At 43.7% G+C, this 18,692-nt stretch overlaps 1 protein-coding gene across 1 annotated transcript; it reads left to right on the top strand.

Annotated features, from left to right (window-relative positions):
- Positions 1-6,462: 6,462 nt before the first annotated feature.
- Positions 6,463-18,200, top strand: LOC128069667 (carbonic anhydrase 5B, mitochondrial-like). Its single transcript, XM_052662783.1, has 3 exons — positions 6,463-6,540; positions 10,010-10,208; positions 17,960-18,200. Exons 2-3 carry the CDS (start codon positions 10,063-10,065, stop codon positions 18,198-18,200), a joined length of 387 nt encoding a protein of 128 aa, XP_052518743.1. The 5' UTR covers positions 6,463-6,540; positions 10,010-10,062.
- Positions 18,201-18,692: the final 492 nt, after the last annotated feature.

Below are 18,692 nucleotides of genomic sequence, written 5' to 3'. Positions count from 1 at the left end.
TTGCAAGCCTAGAATAACCTGAATACTGTGAGCTTTCATTTTTTTAATCTTTAAATATTTTAACCACTGTTACAGGTCTATCTCAATGATCACTTCTTTTAAGAAATCTTTCTTTTCTTTTTGTTATACATTGTTAGCTGTTGTTTGTTGTAGGCTTGTCCACTCTAACTTTTCATTCTCTGTCCTGTGTTTCCACAGCATTTTGTTCACATTTATTGCCAACATGATTTGCTTCTGGAACCTTCAAATTTTAAGTTCCTGGAGGGCAGGGATTATATTTGGTTCCATTTGCATTTCTCATGGCCCATGAATATTTGATAGTAAAACTGAGCTGACTTACTTCAGTCACAAATAGGCATTCTAAGGCACTTAAGACCATGGAAATGAAGTATCATGAAGTACACTGCAATTTCTTTGACCATCTCCACCCGAGAAAGACAATTCCCAGTACTTTGACAAATCAGGAACCCTGAGCTTTGGAAAACTTCTGTCTCTACTCCCAGACCTTAAGCCCTTTTTAGATGAGAAAAAAAATCCAAAGCTATAATATTCGAAGGCTAGTCAAATTTTGTAGGTTAATCAACAACTGTAACTTTATGAACCTTACCTTCTCACCCCCACAGGGTAACAATTTTCAGCTTCAGAGAAAGTTAATCACTAATCTTTAGAAATAAAGATTAATTCAGACAAACTAAGTGAGTATAATTCTGCCAATTTTATATTCCTAAGGTAGCAATTTAAAGAACACTTTCATAAACAGAATGCATATGTGACTGACTGTCTTATCTTGTCCATGAAGACCAATACATTCAAATGAGTCCCACGTACAATGTAAATTGTTGCAGGTACTATAGAAAGCAGGATGCAGATTCTTTAAGAAAATTAAAAAAAAAAAAAGAAAGATGAAAACTCTAATTTGAAAAGATACATGAACCCCAATGTTCACAGCAGCACTATTTACAATAGCCAAGACATGAAAGCAACCTGAATGCCCATCAACAGGCAACTGGCTTAAGACGATGTAGTATAGATACACAATGGTATATTAACCATAAAAAAAGAATGAAATATTGCCATTTGCAGCAACATGGGTGGACCTACAGAGTATCATACTATGTGAAGTCAGACAAAGACAAATATGATATGATATCACTTTTATGTACAATCTAAAATATATTACAAATGAATCTTTATATAAAATAAAGATACTTATAGAAGGCAAATTTATGGTTACCAAAGAAGAGAGGGGGTGGATAAGTAACAAGGATTTACTGCTATTACAGAGAACTATATTCAGTATTTTATAATAACGTATGAAGGAAAATAATATGAAATATATATACATAACCGAATCACTTTGCTGTACATCTGAAACTAACACACTATTGTAAACCAATTATACTTCAATGAAAATAAATAAAATTTTTTTAAATAAGAATTTTTAAAAAATGAGTCCTATGCAATAAAAACAAGATTTTACTGACATAGCCAACGCTGCTTGGGTGTTGTATTAAGAGTTTTCTCATGGTTTCAACAAGTCATGATATTTTTTGTCTGGGTAAAAACTACTGTAACCACGCTCTATGGAGTACTATTTTCCATCCTTAAATCTTGTATCTGACTGCCAGTTAGTGTTACCCAATCACATTTAGCCCTGCCACTAGGTACCGTTGTTAACAACCTCCATAAAGAGGTAGAGGGCTTCCCAAGTGGCACAGAGGTACAGAATCCACTTGCCAATGCAAGAGACGCAGGTTCCACCCCTGAGCTGGGACGATCCCCTGGAGCAGGAAATGGCAACCCATTCCAGTATTCTTGCCTGGAAAATTCCATGGACAGAGGAGCCTGGTGGGCTACAGTCCATGGGGCTGCAAAGAGTTGGACATAACTAAATGACCAAGTATACACGCACAAAGAGGTAGCGAGGCCCTGTATATTTTAGGTTCAGTTCACTTCAGTTACTCAGTCGTGTCCGACTCTTTGCGACCCCATGAATTGCAGCACGCCAGGCCTCCCTGTCCACCACCAACCCCCAGAGTTCATTCAAACTCATGTGCATGGAGTCGGTGATGCCTTCCAGCCATCTCATCTGTCGTCCCCTTCTCTTCCTGCCCCCAATCCCTCCCAGCATCAGAGTCTTTTCCAATGAGTCAACTCTTCGCATGAGGTGGCCAAAGTACTGGAGTTTCAGCTTTAGCATCCATCAGTCCTTCCAATGAACACCCAGGACTGGTCTCCTTTAGGACTGACTGGTTGGATATCCTTGCAGTCCAAAGGCCTCTCAAGAGTCTTCTCCAACACACAGTTCAAAAGCATCAATTCTTCAGCACTCACCTTTCTTCACAGTCCAACTGTCACATCCATACATGACTACTGGAAAAACCATAGCCTTGACTAGACGGACCTTAGTCGGCAAAGTAACGTCTCTGCTTTTGAATATACTGTCTAGGTTGGTCATAACTTTCCTGCCAAGGAGTAAGAGTCTTTTAATTTCATGGATGCTCTCATTTTCATAACAGCTTAAGCTACCCTCATTCTGGTTGATACACAAAGTACATGAAGTAATCAAAAGATCAAAGTTTTTGCCCTTGTGGCCAGTGACAATGACCTTGATCTTTCTACTTTATGAAATCATCAAAAACTTACAGTAAGAAATATTTTTAAAGACTGTCTAAAAGACATGGATGAAAGACCTCTATTACTACAAATTGGAGATGCCAGATAAGTTTTTGCAACCACTCATCCATCCTGAACCCACAAAAGACATTGTTAATCTATTATAGAACATTTTACTTCTGAGCCCGGTCTCAATCACAAAACTCCAATGCAGTTATTCAGTCAGTCGACATGTGAGTTGAAACTTACTTGCCATCATGGGGAATAATGACCTTAACGCTGCCCTGACTAAGCCATACCATTAAGGGTCTGTGATCTCAAATAAACAGGAAAGTGTGGGTGGTTCACAGAATTGATTTAATGAACTGTGCTTTGTTACTATGGCAACAGTCTACATTGAGGGGATCTGTATGAAATTCTTTAAGACACTTGTGTCCTACTTAGTTCATAGCATCATTATGATGAGAAATTAGGATTTCCGTTGGGACTAAACATCAAGAAAAACTGTGCATCTCAAAAACAAACAAATGAACCTGCAGGGCATTATGCTAAATGAAATAAGCCAGACAGAGGAAGCAAATACCTTATTATCTCACTTATACGTGGAATCCAAAAACACACACGCACACAAACCTGAACTCACAGATTCAGAGAACAGATTGGGGGTTGCCAAAGGCAGGGGGTAGAGGTGGGTAAAATGAGTGAAAGTACTCCGAGTTAGGCTTCAACAGTACATGAGCCGAAAACTTCCAGATGTTCAAGTTTGATTTTAAAAAGGCAGAGGAACCAGAGGTCAAATTGCCAACATGCTGGATCACAGAAAAAGCAAGAGAATTCCAGAAAAACATCTACTTTATTGACTACACCAAAGCCTTTGACTGTGTGGGTGGAAAATTCTTCAAGAGATGGGAATACCAGACCACCTCCCCTGCCTCCTGAGAAATCTGTATGCAGGTCAAGAAGCAACAGAACCAGACATGGAACAACAGACTGGTTCCAACAGACTGGTTGGAAAAGGAGTACGTCAAGGCTGCATGTTGTCACCTTGCTTACTTAACTTGTATGCAGAGTACATCATGCGAAATGCTGGGCTGGATGAAGCACAAGCTGGAATCAAGATTGCTGGGAGAAATATCAATAACCTCAGATATGCAGATGACACCACCCTTATGGCTGAAAGTGAAAAGGAACTAAAAAGCCTCTTGATAAAAGTGAAAGAGGAAAGGGGAAAAAGCTGGCTTAAAACTCAATATTCAAAAAACTAGATCATGGCATCCAATCCCATCACTTCATGGCAAACAGATAAGAGAAACAATGCAAACAGTGACAGACTTTGTTTTGGGGGGCTCCAAAATCACTGAAGATGGTGACTGCAGCCATGAAAATCAAAAGATGCTTGCTCCTTGAAAGAAAAGCTATGACCAACCTAGACAGCATATTAAAAAGCAGAGACATTACCACAAAGGTCTGTCTAATCAAAGCTATGGTTTTTCCAGCAGTCATGTATGGATCTGACAGTTGGACCATAAAAAATGCTGAGTGCCCAAGAATTGATGCTTTTGAACTGTGGTGTTGGAGAAGACTCTTGAGAGTTCCTTGGACAGCAAGGAGATCCAACCAGTCCATCCTAAAGGAAATCAGTCCTGAATATTCACCGGAAGGACTGTGCTGAAGCTGAAGCTCCAATACTTTGGACACCTGATGCAAAGAATTGACTCATTGGAAAAGACCCTGATGCTGGGAAAGAGTGAAGGCAGGAGAAGTGGATGACAGAGGATGAGATGGTTGAGTGGCATCACCGACTCGACGTGAGTTTGAGCAAGCTCCGGGAGTTGGTGATGGACAGGGAAGCCTGGCATGCTGCAGTCTATGGGGTCACAGAGTCAGACAGGATTGAGCGACTGAACTGAACTGAATGAAAAGCTACAAACTTATTTATAAAGTAAATAAGTCATAGGGATGTAATGTACAGAAAGGTGACTACAGTTAACAACATCGTGTTGTATATCTGCAAGTTGCAAAGAGAGTGAATCTTAAAAGGCCTCATCACAAAAATCTGTAACTATGTGTGGATGTTTATTAGATTTACTGTGGTGATCATTTCACAATTATATCAATATTGAATCATTATGTGTACCCCTGAAACCAATATATTGTAATATGTCAATTAAATCTCAATTTTAAAAAGAGAGGCATTTACCAAGTCCTCTTCCACCTATAACCAACACCCTGACCACATCTTAGCTAATTTTCTCTTCAATTCTTATCCCATCCAAACCCAAGCTGGGAAACCTCAGGCTATAAGCTCCTTGAAGTCTCTCTTGGCACTGGAACATAGTACTCCATAAATATCATTTCAGTGCATGAATAACTGAATGGCTAATGCAAAGTGTTCTTCCCCTAGAAGGGGAAGACAAAGATTTGTGGACAGGAAGGGGGAGGGGTGGAAAAGCTGGTAATAACCTCTTTAATCTTTTCTCTGTGGACCCAGAATTGTAAATCGAGACAGTAAAGACCTCTCGAAGAAGGGGTCCACACGCATAAATCTAAGTGTGGTGTTATCGTCACAGGCCCTACACAGCAGGAGGGCACTAGGTACCTTAAAAAGTCGAAGGAGACATTAGGAAGTAGAGGCGTGTGCTTAATCTATGCAGCCCGCTATTTAAACTCGGTTGGTGAGCTGGTAGGAACATAGTTTCAGTTGGTCCTCAGTTACCTTTCCTACCCTGTTTCTGCTCTTGGAGTTATGGTGTTTGGAACCCGGAGAAATATGAAGCAAACCTATTTTTAGGCGAGAAGCAGAAACCTGCAAGTTCGTTTCACCCTGTAAAAGCCGCCAACATCTAGCTCTGAGAGACCTGGACGATTTCCTCCAGAAATTCGTAAGCTCCGCCCGCTTCTCTGAGGCTTCTCAAGATCAGGCTCGGCCAAGAAGGGGACAGCAGGGGGCGTGGATCTGCCAAGAGTGTAACCAGAAGTGGGTGGATGTCCTGGGAATCCAGGGAGTGGCCACGACGGAATACAGGGAAACGCGCGTGCGCGGAGTTAGTGTGATCAACGAACACGTCAGGATCATGTGGTGCGGCAAGGAACTGAGAGACCGGCCTGGACACCGTGGGAAGGAGCGTCAGCGACGGGCACGTCGGGAGGGGAGGGGCCTAGGAGTAGCACAGAGGCGTGACCTGAAAACGTTGGACTCAATCGGAACGTGAGGGGCGTGGCATAGTCGTTCATAAGCGCAAGACAGAGTCGGTCGAGCCTGCGGGGTGTGAGCTCAGGCAGAGGGCAGATAAACTAGCAAAGTGGAGGCAGAGACATAAGCACAAAGGGAGTGGCGTGGTGTCAGCTCAACAAACATGACCCGAAGGAGAAAAAGAATGTGAAAGGATTCTGATCAGTGTCGGTGGGGAGGAGTGGCGTATGAGACGCGAGTGACGTAACAGAAAGGCGGGCCCTGGTGTAGGCGCAGCGTAAGGACGTACCGTGAACGTGGCCGCGGATGGTCTGTGGGGGCGTGGCTTTGACGCTCTAAGGTGTGCGACAAAGATGGCCCTGCTCCAGGGAAGGGTGGGTCCAGGCAGAGGCCAGAGGCGGGACCAACTGGTAAGGCTCCTTACCGCGGCTGGAAGCCCGGAGCGATGGCAGCAGCGGTATAGTCAGGGAGAAGCGCAGGTGGAAGGCTGGGCGGAGAAGAGTTTCGGGCTCCGACACGGGGAGTGTGGCCCGGGGCGGGGGAGGATTTCCGGCTTCGTCGGGACGTGGGCGGAGCGCGCGGGGCCGTGACGTGGGGTAAGCGAAATGACGTGTTGCGGCGTGAGGGGCGTATCTAGGCGACAGGGGCCGTAGACAAGATGGCCGCACGCATGACCCTCGCATCCCGGTGGCAAACAGAGGGGTTTCCGCTCTGGGAAATCTTCGGATAAGGTCGGGCGGTTAAGTGGAGCGTGGGCGCAGGGAAGCGTTACCTAGCAGAGAGAGCAGGGATCCTTTTCTACACATTACCACGCGCTGCAGTGGGCTCCGGACCCGGGACAGCTTTTGGCCCCTCTAGAGATGGCCAGTCCCGGCCGGGCTCCTCTGTTGGACGGAGGAGAAAGAAGCAGGAAATCACTCCTTCCCTCCTCTAATCCTGTTCCACTGCTATGAGAGTCGCCAGAGAACTACACCCCCTCCCTTAGAGTTTTGTGCATTTAAAAGTAGAACAGGTGTCCCAGAGAGTTTGGGAAGTGAGGTGCTGGCAGTTTCAGTGATCGAGTCCTACCAAACTGGGATTCAGTCATACCTGCATTGTTGATCTCCCTGACTATGCCAAGGGCTACGGACAGGTTAACAACCACCCTCAGAGCAGAGGATCAGCAGCTATGTCTTGTGGCCGTATCTAAGCCTTCTCTACTCAGTTCTTCTATTGTTTTTCTTTTGTGTCCAGTCCTGGAGCTAGAGGGGAAGAGTCTACCAAATACAGATGTTGGTGGTGGCTGTGATTCTTTGTGGCATGAGTTAAGAGCTACTGCTCTCAGACTTCTCTTGTGGTCCAGTGGTTAAAACTCCAAGCTTCCATTGCAGGGGGCACGGGTTCAATCCCTAGTCTGGAAACTAACATGCAGGGAGGCCAAAAAATAAATAAAGTAAAAGATACTGCTCTAAGGATGCTGGAAATTCCTTGTTATTAATGTAATTTCCTCTTGTTTATTTTTGTTGAAAAGCGTGAAAAACATGGGGAGATAACAAAGGTGTGTTCACCATATGTTGAGTAGGATTCATTCTCTGTCAACCACTGTAAACCGCATTGCTTTCTGCTTCCCCTTTTTCCTTTGCTGACAACCTGGTCATCTTCACTGTGCTGTTTAAAATTCTTGATGGAATATGGAGGGAGCTCGGGAATCTGGTGAAAGCTTTCACCCTACCCATAAGCTGCCCCTGCACATCCCTCAGAATGGTCTCTATTCTCAGCCTGCATTGAAGTCCACAGCTTACCAAAGTTCATCTCCTGCTTTCCCCCCTCCCCGCTTAGGGCCCTAATAAAGAGCTACACTGTTCCTGAGTATCTTGGAAATGAAAACCTTTCAACTTTCTAAGGCCTTCCTACTTTACTCAGAAATTTAAACTCAATACCAGGTCTAAAAATTCATCTAAAGGCCGAAAGAAGCAAGAGCACCATTGTTGTGCTTGTGCACATCTGCCCTGATGTTCCTGGAGCCAGGCAAAAGGCTGCCACCACTTATACTTGGAGTACAATAAGAGTTGAGTTCCTTTTGACTAAATATGAATATTGAGGACTTCTGATGGAAAGAGGGAAAATCCACTGGAGCAATTAGTTGCAGCACACTAAACAATTATAAACTTAACCTTTGATAACCCCATATTGGGATCATACTCTGAAAGAAGTGAGTCAGAGGAGGAAGCAGATCTTTCTCAGTCAAGATAAGGAAACATATAATTAAAATTTCAGAGAACTGGAAAAGGCTATCTTCCTTTCTAAATCAGAAGGCAAAAAGTCAACAGCCCATTTGATAAGAATCAAGAAATTTGTTTTCAACGTAATAATAACCTTTAGTTGGGTTATTTTTTTTCTGTTTTGCAAAGTATAAATGGCTTAATCAGGCAGAGTTCGAGAGCCAAGGCATTTTAATAACTAATCTACAAATTATTTTAAAAGGCTTTTGGAATCTATTTTCATTCATGGATTTCTGTCTGCAAAACAGCAGATAAGGAAGGTGTAAGTGAAATCTAAGAACATAAATAATAATAGCAAAGGGGATGTAGCACAGAAAGCTTACCTTCCTTGGAGTCCATCCATGTCATGGGTACATCTTTCTGTGCCTATAAACAAAATACAGCTTGAGAATACTGTACATTTATACATTCCAGGATTCACCCGTGGCCTATTTAATAATGAGTATTAGTTTACTTTTAATGCTAAATTTTGCAGTTTAGGTACAAATTCATAAACATTTTTCTGATAAAGATCTTTCTGAAGCATATATCTTGACATAAATAATCTCTTGTTACAGGTATTGTAGCCTGTGCTGTGCTTAGTCACTCAGTTGTGTCCGACTCATTATGACCCCATGGACTGCAGCCCATCAGGCTTTTCTGTCCATGGGGATTCTCCAGGCAAGAATACTGGAGTGGGTTGCCATTCCTTCCTTGAGGGTATCTTCCCAACCCAGGGATCGAACCTAGGTCTCCCACATTGCAGGCTAAATTTTCTATTCAGATTTCCCTGGAACCCTCCTTGCCCCTGACCTTTCATGCTCCCTTCCTTCCTTGATTGCATTTGACTTCCTTTTCTCTAGGCCTCCCTAGTCACTCCATTTTGTTAGTCTCCCTCTAGACACCTGTTACCCCTGGAGGAGGGGATTTTGTTTCTCTTTCTAGCCTCACGTCTCCTGAGCAGCAGCGCTGCATTGCCAACTCTCCCTAGACCTTTGCTCTCGCCTGCCCCCGCCTCAGCACCTCAAATCCAGTAGGGTTAGCAATAAGAGCACCATCTTTCCCTCGCCCACTGTGCCAGGTTCTGTGTCTCTGTTCAGGGATTCATCCTCATTCTACCATAAGCTAGACTATTCTACCATATTCTCCCACTTGAATTATCAGAATTTCATTTCAAACTCCACATACCCAAATCTGATCTATGGATTTCCCACCCAAAACCTGTTCCACACACAGCCTTCCCATCTCAGTTCATGGCAACTCCATCCTTGCAGTTGTTTAGGCCAAGAATCTGCCAGTGTTCCTTGACTACTTTCTTTCACATCTTACAGGCTCTGTCCCGAAGATACAGCCAATGCCCAACCACTTCCCACCACGTCCACTGCAGCATCAGCCCCTGGATTATCCTGAATGGGGTCCCTGCTGCTTTTTTCCATTCTGGTCATTTTCCAATAGGCCACCCTGAATGATATTTTTTAAATGTATATCAGATTAAATTCCTCCTCTACTCCAAAAACCTCATTGTGTTCCCATTTTGCATAGAGCAATAGTTCCCAATCAGAGGTGACTCCTGTTCTCCAGGGGACATCTGCAATGCCTGAGGATATTTTGGGTTGTCACAGTTGGATGGAGGGTACCACTGGTATCTAGTAGGTGGAGACAAAGGATGCTTCTCAACATGCTACAGTGCAAAGACCAGTTCTTTACAACAGACTTGTCTAGTCAAAAATGTCAACAATGCCTAAGCTGAGAAACCCTGAGAAAGAACCTTTACAATGGCCTAGATGTCTCCTTGATAGGGCATCCACTACCTCTGGACCTCATCTCCTACCACCCTCCTCCTGGGTTACTCCACTCCTACCATCTTTACCTCCCCCTTCCCCATACAATCTGAATGATGTTTTCCACATGATCGGGACCTGTGTTGTTTATGGCTTTGCCTCTTCTGTCCTGCCTCTAGGTTATTAGGTTTCTGCAAGCTACTGGAGAGCTGATCAAGATTTTAAGCTAAAGATGGTGGTGATGAGTTACCTGAGGGTCATTCTTCAAGCCTCTCCATGCAAGACACAGTGGAGAAGGTTCCAGATTCCGAGGTCCACGCCTGCAAGGCCTTGCAGCCTCTACACCTGCACTTACAAATCCCGGAACCGAGTCTGTGAGTACACAGCTGCCTGGACAGAGCGGAAGCCTGGTTGTCTCCTAAGAGTCACGTGTGTTGAGTGTGTGCAACTCTGATGTCAGTGGCATTCCAGACTGGGATTAGATGCCTTGAGGAGAATACCCCATTATTTCTCTGTTTGTTAAAATATGGGAAGTTTTTCCCCTAACTTTATTGAGCTACAGCTGACCTAAGTCTGAGGTACACATCATGATGATGTAGTCTGGAATGTTCCATCTCTCATTAGAAATTGCAGAAGAGTTACTTGTAGCTGACCACCTGGCCCATGTGTGCTTCGCTGTGACCCCGCAGATCAGGGGAGGTGGCAGATGGTCTTGCCTGACTCCACGGCACTGCTGCCGTGGGGGTGGCTCCTTCCGCGCTGTTGGGGCTGGACTGTGCGCTGCAGATGTTGCATGGCATCCCTAACTGTCTCAAGACCTCCCTAAAGGTCCCCTGGAGGCAAAGGGACACTGGCACACAACCCCTGGGATGATAGGAGCGGATAATGTGTGTGATGGTGGAGACATGAGTTTAATGCACTGGTTAAGTGTATCTGCCAAATAGTTATTTTCTATATTTCCCACCATTCACAGTGAATTCACACAGTTTTCCAATGTTGGTTTGCTTCCAGATTGTAGGTTTCTCAACTTTTCTTCCTCGGGTTTACTCTCTCTGACCTTATTTGCACATTAAAAAAGGAATTTATGAGAATGCCAGTCTAGCTGAATCCATTGCCTTGAAACTGCTTCATATATATATTTTTATTCTAAGTTTATTTTGTTTCTTCCATCACTAACTGTGTTCTCATTAAACTGAACTGGCCTGAGTCATAATAAATTTCTGGTTGCTGGGTGTGGCTTCCTACCAGCAAGCCCACATCCTCCCCAGAATGGCTTCTTCTCAACACTGGTACTTTGCAGTCTAAGGCTAAAAATGGAAAAAAGTAGTCATATTTATCTAGTTACTAAATCTTGTGTGTGAGGGTATTCCTTATTTTCTTGTTTGTTTATATTTACAGAAAGTATTTACTTTTTTGTATTTACACAGTGATGAAAGTAAATCAAGTATGCTCATGTCTTTAGGATAGTTTGCTCCTTTTAGTGCTGACAAAACCCCAAAAGTAGTGGCTTAGGTAGGTGGGGTATTCTGTCTGTTTTTCAATAAACATTTTTTATATTTATTTTTATTTATTTGGGTTTTAGTGCAGCACTCGGAATCTTTGGTTGCAACACATGGGGTCCTTTTTGAACAGCATGTGGGATCTACTTGGAAATTGGAAATGCAGGATCTTAGCCAATGGACCACCAGGGAAGTCCCAGGGGGACTTCTTTTGGTTAATTTCCCACATCAGATGAAATGTTCTTATTTGTTACTTACTAGAGGAAACAGGTGAGACTCACTGTTTGATTGCGGTTTTCACATATTACACTGTCCCTCCTTGTTTCACCCAGGAGAATATTGGTCTTTGGTGCCCTGGGCCACTGAGCATGTCCTGTTTGGATATCCTAGTCCCTCATCATTTGGTTAGGAAGACAATACTCATTGATTCTGGAAGCTTAGTACCCCAGAGGAAGGCCCAATACCCTTGTGACCCAAGACCACTAGGGGTTAGTTAATGTTCAAAGTTGTTAGCGAGCGCCTCCCACACAGTGAGAACTCAGTGCTGGCAGCTACCTCCAGTACCACAGTTGTTATGCCATCACCACCATCATCATGTCATATGCTCAGCAGCCCCCTCAGATGTCTGACCATTTTTAGGATCTGGGGAGCACAGCGAGGACTGACTGAGGAGGGTGATGGCAGATTGAGAAGCAGCATTTCACTGGGGCCTGTGCCCCGTGCTCTACCTTCATTCCCCATCAGCCCCAGGGAATCACTGGTGTCAACTCAAACTGCTATTTGCTGTGCTCTCAAGCTACAGACAGTAAATGTTGACAGTCCTAACCCTGCAGACTGGTCATATGATAAAATAAAGATAGCCTGCACCAATTACCCAAAATGAAAAAAATTAATTACATTTCACGTATCATCTAGTGAAATTTAGCCTAATTTTTTGTCTGATAAAAAACATTTAGGTATGAGATCTTAGACCATTGGGAAATAGGTTTAATAATACTAATTTTTAATTTAATGAAATATAAAAAATATAATCTAGAATGGAAATGGTACAGATTTGTTACTGTTCTATTGATTCTTAACATTTGTGATCTCCCTAGTTTTAGATAGAAGAGGAACATTTATTTTTAAAACAAATTGGAATAGAATAGCAATGTATAAAATGTAGCTATTAGCCACATGTATGTATTTACATGTAAATAATGTATTCAGATTGTATGGCCACCTGTGGAAATTTCCATTAGCAGAGAAACTTCTATTTGACAGGACTGGTCTATTTTATAACTGAACTATGTTAGAAAACTGTTCTATTATTTCTCTAATTAATTTCAAAGAACACTAATAAAGCCTGGAGAAAAGCTTGTTTTGCAGTGTCTTCACAAAGAATTCCATTATTCCCCTGATAATATGGGCTGGGATACCCAGACTATATTGTTTTCCATTAACTTTCAAATTATCTTGAGAAACAATGGATGCATTAAGAACCTTTTGGATTTAATTAACAACCTCAGGGGTATCTGCAGCTACAGAGCACTAGCAAAAAGCCCTAAACTGACCACCAGGAAACATGGGCCTTAGTCTGCTGTAGGTAACTGCATGTGATGCTGTGGTTACCTGGGCTCAGCGTCAAAGTGCCTCTTACAGCCCTGATGCTCTAACAAGGCAGTCTGTGATTCTGTGACCATCCTCAACAAAGTCACATGGAGGGTCCCTGTGTATCCTCTTACTGCAGTATCCCTAGGCCCACTAGGATGGCATTCAATTTGATGAGGAAATAGCATATCTCAAGAAAAAGGACAGTAGAGGGCAAGATACAGGAGAAAAGGTTAATGACGGTATAGAGCAGTAATGTCCAAAAGATATATAATGCAAGCCACATGTACTCTTCTGATTTAATAGTCACACTAAGTGAGGGATAAAGAAACAGGTCAAATGCTGAGGTGGCACAGTGGTAAAGAATCTGCCTGCCAATGTAGGAGCCACAAGAGATGCAAGTTTGGTCCCAGGAAAGAACCTTCTGGGGCAGTAAATGGCAACCCACTCTAGTATTCCTGCGTGGAAATTCCATGGACAGAGGTGTATGGTGGGCCTTCAGTCCATGGTGTCGCAAAGAGACACAACTGAGCATGCACACATGTGCATAATATACTCAATATATCCAAAATATTATCACTGTAACATGTAATCAATATAAAAATTATTAGTGAGGTAGTTTACATGAGTAAGTCTTCAAAGCCCAGTGGGGTATCCTATACCCTACATTTTCAGCACATCTCACTGACTGACCAATGGGAGTAACCTGGCAAGGTTCTGGAATAGCGTGGCAAGACCAGAGTTTGGGAAGGATGAGAAATAAAATTAGATGGGCATGGTGGGTTCCTAATATGAAAACCTTGGTGCCTGGACACAGAAGTTTGAACTTCACATAGTCTTTAACATGGGAACAACATAATAAAGGTGGTAATTTAGGAAAATTGATGGATGGCAAAACATAGTAGAGGGTAGTAATGTTGCAGGAAAGGGGACCCCTTCCAGGGCCCGAAACTGGGCTCTTGTCTAACACATGGAAAAGAATTGTCCGAGGAGACACGTGCTGACAAAGCAAGAGATTTTATTGGGAAAGGGCACCTGGGTGGAGAGCAATAAGGGTAATGGAACCCAGGAAAACTGCTCTGCCGCGTGGCTCGCAGTCTCAGGTTTTATGGTGATGGGATTAGTTTCCTGGTGGTCTTTGGCCAATCATTCTAATTCAGAGTCTTTCCTGGTGGCGCACACATCGCTCAGCCAAGATGGATGCTAGCGAGAGGGATTCTGGAAAGTGGACGGACACCCAATGTTTCCTTTCAACCTTTCCCGAATTCTTCCGGTTGGTGGTGGCTTATTAGTTCCGTATTTCTTATCAGGATCTCCTGTCATAAAACAACTTACGCAAATGGTTACTATGGTGCCTGGCCAGGGTGGGCAGTTTCAATCAGTGTGCTTCTCCTAACAGTAACAGAGGAGGAAAAGTGAGCAAAAGGACTTTTCTTCGAGGAAAAGTGTATGGTGTAGGGGCCTAAACTAGGCTGGTGGTCATGGGCTGGGCAAAGAAGAGAGAAACCTCAAAGATCCTTAAGGAAAAAACAATGTGCTCAGCAGAGTAAAAGGAAATAAAGGTAAGACAGGAATGAACCTGAAAGGTTGTTGCTGAGCCTTGAAAGACGCCAGGATTCTTGGCCTCCAGAGGAGACGAATTTAATCCAGGGCCAGTGACGAGGCTTGACTGCTCAGAGCTTTTGTGTAATAAAGTTTTATTAACGTATAAAGGAGATAGAGAAAGCTTCTGACGGAGACATCAGAAAGGGGCAGAAAGAGTGCCCCGCTGCTAGTCTTTAGCAGGAAGTTATATACTTACTAGCAGGCTGCTAATAGAGAAAGGAAATGTCTCAAAACTGAGTGGCATCAGGCACATCACCCACAACATCCATTTTGAGATAGCACTGGCATAAGGTGAGTCATCCCAGGCCTTAAAACGACTGACATGAATCCTGACGAAAGGCAGGTTTCCAAGTAAATACATAGTCTTATTAACACAGCTTAAGAGAACATTTGCATGAGTAAAACATACTGGTTTGTCAAGTGGGTTCTGAGTCTTAAGCAGAATAGACCTGAAGAAAGAGGGAGTCTAAGATAAATACATAGTTCATTAACATAGCTTAAGAAAAACATTTCCATAAGAAAAACACATTGTTTGCTTAGCTCAAGGTTTGAGAAAAGTTAAGTTCTGGTGGAAACAGGTGTTGTCATGGCAACACAGAATTTTAAAGGAAACCACCTTTTAATTTTGTATAGAGAAGGGAAAAACATCTGACTTGTAGTTTGTTTCTTCCTACTGCTTTAGAGAGAGAAAAAATGTCTGACACTTGCAGCCTATTTCCTCCGTTTTGGGGGCCCTAGCCTTCCTGCCTCTTACCCTCTCAAACCCTTCCCAGAATGGTCTTTATTTTGTACATTTAGTCCACAAGCAGTGATTAAAAGCCAGCTAGGGGGGAACTAGAGGGGCAGCAGATAAGTATGCATACATGCATATAATTATTATACCTGTGTAATAAACGTTTTGAAGGAAAAGACCAGAATGCAATGATTAATAAGAGAGGATTGTTTAAGAGGATAATCAGAGAGGTATGGAAATGACACTTGCTGAAGAGGTGAGAAGCCAAAAATAGGAGCCAAACCTGAACTGAATGAGGGGAAGTTGATTTCTGAGGAGGAATAGGAATAAAGGGGCTAAGGCAGGCATGATGCTGAAAGACGGACACCTCAGAGGCAGGAGCCAAAGGTGGTACAAGCACAAAGTCAAGCAAAGCCAGGACCAGTCAGGTACATAAGGACTAAAGGCGAGCACATCTTCACTATGGGATCTAGAGGGATTGTGTTGCTGTTAGCACATTAGTGAACTGTTCCTAATGACAGTGTGGTGTCACCCCTTAAACCCTGGTTGACGGAATCACTAGCTCTGTTTATTTCATTTTCCCCACAGAAGAAGCTGGAAACACAGGCTCCATTAGCGCATATAATCACCTTCCTACTTGGAGGGAAAGTCTGAGCAATTACCGAGAAATAATTTTAACTTTTACTTTGTTAGAATGCAGGAAGAGAGAAGAGAACAAAAATGTGAATTTAGTAAAACAAGCCCTGGGCAAAAGCTGGCTTCACTAAGAGGACGGTGACCAAAGATTCCCTGATAGTTGTGGGGGGTGGTCTGAGTTCCTAAAGGAGGAGGTGAGTGGGAGAAAGCCTGGAAGCTAAACTTGGGAACTGAAGGGCGTGAATTGATAGGAGTGTTACGACCATAAAAGAGCCACTGAAGCAACAGGCCTGGTTTCCTCAGGCTGCTGTTTCTGTGGGTGAGGGAGAAGATTCTACGCATTTCTTGAACAAAGTGGTGGCCAATTAAAGGTGAAACAGGGCATCGTCTTAGGCATCTGCTCGTCATTCCTGTCTTCCCTAGTCTCCATGGGAGACAGACCCTCACCAGCTGGTTTTGAAGGGTGTGAATGCTCAAAGCCTCAGCCTCCCTCTGGGCATCTCAGAGGGGAAATGATGTCAGGCCTCTGCTGGCGGTAAGCTTTAAGACTGACTCAGGCCTGTTCTGGGGGTTTCTGAAAGTTTTAAAATACCAAACTAAAAACCTACCAAATACAGCTTTTTAACCTAACAATAGCATTTGGATAATCCATGCTCAGATTAAAGGGCATTTATCAAATTAGGAGCTACAGGGGGGAGGAAGACATGGCTCCTGCCTGCAAAGAATCTGCATTCCAATCCAATAATAATATAATTATATGGTGCCAGTTCCCTCCATTTTTCACTTTAGATTTCTGAAACAGAAAGTTCTCCTGCGCTCAAGTAAGTTCTTGTTCTTCAGAAGTTACTTTATACCGAGGGAGAAAACCCAAAACGTTGGGTTCAGACCTCTCTGGAGAAGAGATGATCTGCAGTATGTGAAAAGCTGAGCAGAAAAAAGGGAATACCCTGAGTTTGCCTATTGCTTTTGGCTCTAGACCAAGCTTTCTCAACTTTGGCATTACTGATATTTGGGGGCATGTAATTCTTGTGAAAGCCCGTCCTGCTACTATGGAGGATGTTTAGCTGCATCTCTGGCCTCTACCCACTAGATGTCAGTAGCACCCTCCTCCAGTTGGACAACTGAAAAGTGTCTCCAGACATTGCCAAAGGTCCCCTGGGGTCCCCATAGCTCCCTCCTGTGAGAACCACTGGTCTAGAAACTGCCTTGGCACGCTCTTTGTCTATACTGTGGGCCACTTGTAGGATCCCGCTTGGGGCAGCTATCTCAGGAAGAGAACCATCTCCCGTGTAAGAGGAAACCGGGGGCAAGCTTGTTTTTTTTCTGACAAGTGGAGTACCAGTGACCCTGCCATGCACAGAGGGGTTTGACTGGGCAGCAGCTGCCTTGTCACGTTCTCAAATCCTCAGGCTCGTTCTCAGTGGTGGGATGAGGTACAGAGGGGCATTGGTCATGATTTATCTCAATTCATATTTTGTCTGGTTTTCCTGTTGGTCTTGGTTCTGCCCATCCATGCTGCTTCTAAAGGGCAGAGACCTGGACAACCTGAATTATACACATGGAGTCTGTCTATCACATGTGCATGCTGCTAAGTCACTTCAGTCGTGTCCGACTGTGTGTGACCCCATAGACGGCAGCTCACTGGGGTTACCCCCGTCCCTGGGATTCTCCAGGCAAGAAAACTGGAGTGGGTTGCCATTTCCTTCTCCAGTGCATAGAAGTGAAAAGTGAAAGTGAAGAGCTCTCTTTATTATAAGAAATTTGTTGAGATTTATCAGAGACTTGCCGCAAAGACCTGGCGCTTGAGTCTGGTAGAAAAATCAGCACCGGTGATGCCATGTGAGACAGAGTGTGCGTGTACCCCTGAACTTACAGTGTCATAGCTACGCATGTGACAGACAGAACTCCAGGGACCTTAGCAATGGTAACATCTGGCCAGGCTTTGCAGGATGTCTGCCTAATCCTCACAGCTGGCTCCCATAAGAGGTGAACTCAGAGGACACGCCTACGTGGGCCCATATGATCCCCACAGTGAGGATTCCAGCTAGTGGGCCTCTCGATGACAGCCCCATGGTGCACCCCGTTTGGGAGAAAGTGGACCTGGCCCCGGCGGGTGAGCGCCAGTCGCCCATCAACATCCGGTGGAGGGACAGTGTCTACGATCCTGGCTTACAGCCGCTCACCATCTCTTATGACCCGACCACCTGCCTCCACGTCTGGAATAACGGGTACTCTTTCCTCGTGGAATTTGAAGACTCTGCAGATAAATCAGGTGAGAGCCAGACCCGTGGTCTCATCTGGAGTTAAAGGGACAACTTCATGTCAGCACAGGCCACATCACACAGCCCCGGGAAGTCTCTTGGTAGCAGTGGTATGGGACTCATTGGACTTACTTCTTTTTTTCATTGTGAAATACACATAACATGAAATTTACCATCTTAGCTTTTTTTTTAAGTGTACAGTTTAGTAGTATTAACTACAGTTACACTGTTGTATGACCATCACCACCATCCATCCTTATAACTCTGTACCTATTAAATAATAACTGCTTATTCCCCACCCCCCACCCCTCCAGCCCCTGGCAATGAACATTTTACTTCTGTTTCTATGAATTTTGACTATTGGGTGCCTCATTTAAGTGGAATCATATAGTATTTGTCTTTTAATGAGTGGATGATTTCATTGAGCATAATGTTTCAAGGTTCATTCATATTGTAACGTGTATAAGAATTTCATTCCTTTTAAAGAGAAATAATATTCCATTGTATGTACAGTTAATCCTTAGACAACACAGAGGAG

This window comes from Budorcas taxicolor, chromosome X, assembly GCF_023091745.1.
Source record: "Budorcas taxicolor isolate Tak-1 chromosome X, Takin1.1, whole genome shotgun sequence".
In the NCBI taxonomy this organism is placed as follows: domain Eukaryota; kingdom Metazoa; phylum Chordata; class Mammalia; order Artiodactyla; family Bovidae; genus Budorcas; species Budorcas taxicolor.
This window is presented reverse-complemented; position numbering and strand designations above follow the sequence as displayed.